Below are 6,791 nucleotides of genomic sequence, written 5' to 3' on the forward strand. Positions count from 1 at the left end.
AGCACAACAGGACAGTGACACACTTCTCCCTGTGGCTGAGGCTCAGGAGAGGACCTGTCTCACACATGCTCCCTTCCCCATCTCTTACAGAGGCACAGGGACTAGTGGTAAACTGCCATTAATCACACACAAGAGCAAACTAAGCCCAACCATATGAAGGTCAGCATTTCTGTAAATTTTTAACATCCAGCAATTTCAGGCTCATGACACAGCGTGTGTCTTGAGCCTCTAATGCAGAACAGACACACAGTGTACTCATCCTTATTCTCCCCCTTGGGCATGTTGGGAAAGAGAAAGCAATTGTTGCTCCCAGCCAGACAAACCATGTCAAACCACAGGCACCAGCATCTTCTGTGACTATTCCTAAAACTCCACTCCAGGTGCACTTTTCTTTTTTCCTGCAACACTGTTTCTGGCTTCAGTTACTTCCTGAAATCCTGAAGGACAGTGCTAAGCTCAGGCCAATATTCTGGACCATCCAAGTACTCTTCATTGATGCTAGAGTAGAACGATGCTGTGTGTCCTCTTGTTTATTTTCACTCTACCTTCAGCCCACAGATGACACCCCAGAAGACCCATCCCCAAAGCTGACATGTTAAAAAACTCCCAGCTGGAGCACCCAGTGCCACCCATAAGACAGCAGGTCCACTGAACAATGAGGCAACATTGGAACTCCTCTGTGTAAAAACAGCCTGTTTCCTCTAAGCCCCTCTGCCCTGTTTCAAAATGCGATGGACAAGGTGCACCCTCTCTCCTCTCACACTTACCTCTCCTGTAACCAAGTATTTTCCATCTGGAGAGAAAGCAAGTGCTGTAATTGTTTTCCTAAAACAGAGAAAATAACACTGAGAAACATTTCCAACATGTGATTTCATTTCAATACATCATGACTGGGGAGTAGGTTGAGACGAACTGAAAAAATACTGAAGTCACCCATAATAGCCTGACATAATGGTTTTGCTTTGCCATGGGGATTCCCTGTTGCCCAAGTCTTAAACAGCAGCTGACAGCAGCAGAAAAGCTCCAAAAGTTGAGGTTCATTGCTGCACCTTTATTCCAGGTGCAGGACCATGTCGCACTGCTGGCTTCAATAATGAGGTCATCATTTTAGGTGGAGAAAAAAAAAGTCAGATACTATGGAACTGTAGTAAGATCCCCTCTATGTCATGACCATTACCAGTTCCTCTTGGGATCCAATGTTTATGAGGTGGTACTTTGTCAGCAATTGCACCTAATGTGAGAAGGAGCTGGAGTCAAAGCTGCAGGCAACCTGTCCCCAAGGCAACTCTAACCAAGGAGATTTAGCCTGGAGCAACAGCAGCTCCTGCACTTCAGTCAAGCCATAAAAGTCTTGAATTCACCTCACAGAAAGCAAGTCCAGCTTAAAGCTTTACTCACCTGGAGCTGTTTAGAATATGGTGTTGCTTATTTTTTCTAGGGTTGAACAGCACAACAACACACCTAGACAAAGGAAACACAAAAACAAAGAGAGATTACATCACCATACGCATAACGATAACCAAAGAGCTATCCTTGCTGGAAAACTTAAAAAAAAAATTAAAAAGAGCAGCCAAAGTAGTCCCAAAAAGCTGTTTTATCCCCTAATCTCAGACTGAACTGAGGTTAACTAAAAAACGGAAAGCAAAAGAACAAATCCAGAGGGAAATCACATCTCTCTCATGTTGAGGAATACCATTTGCTAGTACCATAAATAATTACCTTTCCACCTTTCAGGAGCCCTGAGATTGATTGTTCAAGCTGAACAGAAAGGTTGACCATGAAAACTTGTGCAAAGCCCTAATGGATTATATCTACTGCCATAAAAGTGACCCTGTGTGCTGGGCACCGAAGCAGTGTGTCTGGTGTAAGAGTAAGACAATAGGGAAGAAGGAAAGAGGGGATCTTTTGGAAAAGATTTGGGGAGTTAAAGGCACTAAATTTCTGTGCCTGACCTTAATAATAGACAGGACACAAACCACTGAGTATAGCACAAGAAGGGACTGGCTGGTTGAGAAGTGAAACGTATGATGCCAAAAAAACTATTGACCTAAGAAGTCTATCTGCATAAAGAGCTTGCTCAGGGGCCTTGCAGATATCCCTCAGTAAGATGAACTGCTAAAGCAAGCAATACTAAGTTCCTGGTAAGCAATATAATCACCTCCACTGTGAGCAAAACACCTCTATTGCTGACATGGGGGGGAAGGAAGGAAAAGAGACCCCATCTCCCACTGTTCTTGCCCATAGCACATTGCCTCCATGCCTCAGCCCACCACAACTAAACCTACAGCTGTCACAGATACTGCAGCCTTCCCCATTCTCTACAAACATCCTATACACCATTTTTAAATCTTCATGTAACAGCATTTGTCTTGCAGCAGAGCATAGTAACAACTAGTAACATAAAATGCTGTTATGGGAATAAAAAGATAGAGGAACAATTGCTCTGATGACCTTGTGTTGTATTTTTCACTTCACATCTGAAATAGAAACTGTGGAGTTTGTCTGTCCCTCTACAAGAACACTGCTGGAGTTTGGAGAGTGCCAGCTCCTCCTTCACTGCAGTGTTGGGGGAGCACTGCAGGACGTCCCTGCTCCACTGCCAGCAGACTTTGCTGCACTGAGGATTTCACTCACATCACCATCATGCTGGGGCTTGCTTGCAACACAAGCCAGGCTACAGACATCAATCGCTGGGAGAAACATGTGGGACACACAGGAGAAGTAGAGGAGTTGGCCTGGACTAAGGGAGTAGAGGATTTGGCCTGAAACAGCCAATCAGAAGGGCAAAAAGCTGAGGCACTCCAGAAATCCACTGCAGAACCTCACCTACAGAGCTCACCAACATTTCAATTCAGGTGGCACACACTCATGCCCAGGACAAAGCACACCCTGGCACCACACTGCCTGGAACGAGAGCCGCATCCTTCCAGGCCCCGCTGCACATCCCCAGCAGCAGGCAGGGCCAGGAGTGCTACAGGCATAGCTCAGGGAGACAGGGCCCTGCAATGCCTCTGGCATCCCCTCACCTAGTCCTGGCAGCTTTGGTCTTTGGTCTGACCAGGCTACACTGCCAAAAGGAGTGTCAGCTTTGAAAAGGGCAGAAAAGAGAAGTGACACACCAATACTTTAAAGCTGAGAGTCCTTGGCTGGACCTTCCACACTCCATTAACATTGCTAGCTCAAAGCCAGCATCCAAAGCACCAAGGAAGCACAGGATATGCCCTCCCCTCCTTTAAACTACTCTACTCTCCAGCCATGCCATTTCACACACCCCTATCCACTCATACCTTACCCTGAAGGCCAAGGTAATAAAGGCATCAAACTTTCTTGACAATTAAAGGGCAGATAGCCATGGTTGGACATGTAGCCTTGTGGAAGAGCAGAGAAAGTGTAGATAAGCAGTTTGTTCAGACCAGAATTGATCCTTTTTACCCTGGGGAATCAAACTGGAGAGCTTCAAGTCAAAGCCATGCTACATATTTCTCAGGGATTAGTGCAAAGCAGGTGGTTTGTGTTCCATTAACAAGTCAGGGAAGGTTAAGCCTTGCAAATCAGAAGATATGAAATAGGAAGTTAGCAGATGTGAAATTCTATCTAATCCCAAGCTGCCAGCTAATCAGAAAAGCAAAGCAAAAACCCCATGATGGTTGGATGGGGTTAATGGACCAAAATCCTGTGGAGTTAAAATATGGATTAATTGTGCTTAAAATAAGCTTCAGAAAACCAGAAAGAATAAAAGGAAGACATGAAATCTTCACAAATACTTTCTTATGCAGCCCTTAAAGTCAAGTTTCTGTTTTATTGTGAGGAACTCAGCAGAGAAACAGGACTTCAGAGAAGGGAACACAGTTTAAAAAACAGAGGAAAGATACAAAATATAAACCATGGTCTTCAAACCAGGCAAGCAAACAAACCCCTTCCTAGAATAGTGTAGTGGGCCACAAAGGTCCAGGGTTTTGCCATTATTAACCTATAGGGCTGAACTTTTGGCCACTTATAATCATGAATTTTAGCATAGTGGCACCCCAGGACAGCCTGTGTGCCAGCAGGCTTCCCCCCCTCTCCAGACCCTGGCGAAATCCAGAGCCTACAGGGGAGGTAAGAGCACCACCCAGCTCACACAACAAGGCAAATCAACAGAACATTTCAAGAGCCACACAGCTCCTAATGCCAGAGCAGCTATCACAAATGTGGATATTTTAACTTTGTCTTATGACAATTCTATACTTGATTCACTGAGTTTGACCCATAATTAATAAACACTAACTGGAGGGGCAGGGGGATAAATCACAATATCTTCTTACAGGTGAGCAAGCATTAATTTATATCACAAAGTAGTAATTTTAACTCATAAGCTCAGCAAAAGAAGATATTTTGATTTGTCAGTTGATAATTAACATAACTTAGTAATTAGTTATGACTTTCTTGCCAACAAAACCATTTAGCCAGGACTAATTAGTCTTCTGAACTTGTTTTCTTAAATTAACTGCTACCCAACAAAAGCTATCCTACTGCAATGCTGTCCCATGCTGATTTTCCACCATTCCTCTCCTCTCTGCCACACACAAGGGCAATAAAGACTTCAGCCAACTCCAAGGACACCCTATTAAGCAAGATGGGAAACTTCAAACCATCAATCATACAGTGGGGTACAGATCCCGTTCTGAGAGTCAGCAGCATGCAAGTTTGTAAACTAGCTCCCTCTCAAAATGCTTGGGAAGGTTTCTAGTCTATTGCATCCTAAAGAACACATTTCCACAACAGGCAAAAACTATTTCTAGTTCTTTAATCTCCTCAGAGTGTTAGGAAACAGCCTCAAGTTGCATCAGAAATGTTTAGACTGGATATTAGAAATATTTTTTCACAGAAAAGCTTGTCAAGCACTGGAACAGGCTGCCCAAAGAAGTAAGAAGTAGTTGAGTTGCCATCCCCAGAGGTATTTAAAATATGTGAAGATGTGGCACACAGGGGCTTGGTTTAGTAGTGGTTTGGCAGTGTTAGGTTAATGGTCCATGGTCTGAGGTTCTTTTACAACCTAAGCTGCTCAGTGACACAGGGTGGCCTTCACTGCCTGCTCAGACACAGCTCAGCTCAGTCCAGCAGAACCTGCAGCAGCTTCCTAAATAAAGTATTTCAGAGCCCATTAATACTCTGGGCATGTGCCATTTTAGCAAAGGAAATCAGTCTAGCAAAATAAACCGAATGATCAGGTTGCTGACCCACCTACTCCACACTGCCTCCTATCCAGTAAGGCTATCAAGCCCTTGAGAGAGTCAAAATGTCTAGTCCTTTCCATTTATGCTTGCTTTAATCTTACACTAGTTAAAATAATAAATATAACTACCATGGAAAATGAGTTGCATCAAAGAGCACACACCCATATAACCATCCTCCACCTTTGCTTCTTTATAAGGTTGCATTCAGTATTTTACAGCCAGAGGGATAGGAAAGGATGAATGGTAAGAGAGCACTGATCTTTTTATTCACAGCTTCCAACTGTGCATGTAGACAAAGCAAAGTACTTCAAACCCCAAGTTCCACAATGGTCACATCACCTGTTCCACACACTCCACCCCTTTCCCAAACTGAAGCTTTCAAAACAAATTCAAGTGCTCAAGACATCTTTGAAGAGATATTTTTGAATGCTAGTACCAACATGCAAACTAAGGCTAGCTCCAGAAACACCTCACAAGACCTACAGAGCCTGGCACACATCAGCTGTTGAGAACATCAACATTGTTAGCCCTCTTGCTTCAGCACAAACCCTATCTCCTCTGCAGCTGTGGACGAGGCTTGATGATCACAGCACCTTTTTAATCCACAAGTAGATTCTGACTTCCAAGACATTTATAGAAACTATTCACTGCTGTATGGATTACTGCTGTACAAATCATACATCAGCCAGCTACAATCAAGTGTCCTGTTAGTTTGCATGCCGGTTCCTGCAGAGGCTGTAGGCAACGGCACACATATTGAAAGGCATTATTTCTAGGGCTATGGTGCCACCTCACAAGCATTAAGCACACCTTCCTGATGCAAGCAGCTTTTATAAACAGCTCAGCTGGGCAATCCTTCCCAGTATGCCTCTTTCTTGTGGGACATCCAGGTAACACACAAGAAGGACAGAATTAGCTCTCACAGCAGTGTCAAAGGTTTTTACCGACAACATGAGCATTGTGCATCACGGAGCTCATTTGTATCAGCCAACGAGAAAGGTTCCTTACAGAGCTTTCCAAACCTCCATGGAGGTTTTATCTTCACAACTGTGCATCATATGCAGATGAAAAACAGGGAGGGAGGGGGGAGAGGGAGAGGAAAGGAGAGGAGAGGGTAGGCATGAAATACCACAGTAGTTACCACTGGCTCCAGCAAAAGCAAAAAGATCCACACACACAAAAAAAAAAGGAGCAATTTTCCTACATATAAGGAGTGAAGAGGAATCAGATGTCAGTATCACATATACACAAAGTATCTGACTCACTAAGTCAGTGGCAGTGGGTCACTCCACCTTTACTTCTGACTTTTCTTCTACTGGCTTCACTTCTGCACTTACCAAATTATAGTTTCTGGGCATTTTACTCTTCTCATTGTCCTCCTGTTTCCCACAACATCCCTCTATTATCGCTGCCTTACCCCAGCCATCTCCTTCCTCAGCAAGCTGACAAAAATCAAATTTCTGAAGAAGTGTGTTTTCCCTTTTCCTTCCTCTACAGGTTCCCCTTACAAGGGGTTTGGGAAAATTAAAAGGCTGCAGTAGCATTCCTTTCCAAGCTACCAACCAACTCAGTGTT

At 43.9% G+C, this 6,791-nt stretch overlaps 1 protein-coding gene across 2 annotated transcripts in view; it reads right to left on the bottom strand.

The window, feature by feature from the left end:
* The window catches only part of MAPKBP1 (mitogen-activated protein kinase binding protein 1), a 99,816-nt gene that overhangs the window by 45,880 nt on the left and 47,145 nt on the right, over nucleotides 1–6,791 (bottom strand). For both annotated transcript variants that reach the window (XM_014306391.2, XM_031055826.1), the window contains exons 3-4: nucleotides 1,399–1,461; nucleotides 768–825 (exon numbers count right to left, since the gene is read on the bottom strand). In XM_014306391.2, the coding sequence (XP_014161866.1) occupies nucleotides 768–825; nucleotides 1,399–1,461 (121 nt within the window). The remainder of the gene's footprint in view (nucleotides 1–767; nucleotides 826–1,398; nucleotides 1,462–6,791) is intronic.

The sequence above is a fragment of the Geospiza fortis genome, unplaced genomic scaffold, assembly GCF_000277835.1.
Source record: "Geospiza fortis unplaced genomic scaffold, GeoFor_1.0 scaffold66, whole genome shotgun sequence".
Classification (NCBI taxonomy): domain Eukaryota; kingdom Metazoa; phylum Chordata; class Aves; order Passeriformes; family Thraupidae; genus Geospiza; species Geospiza fortis.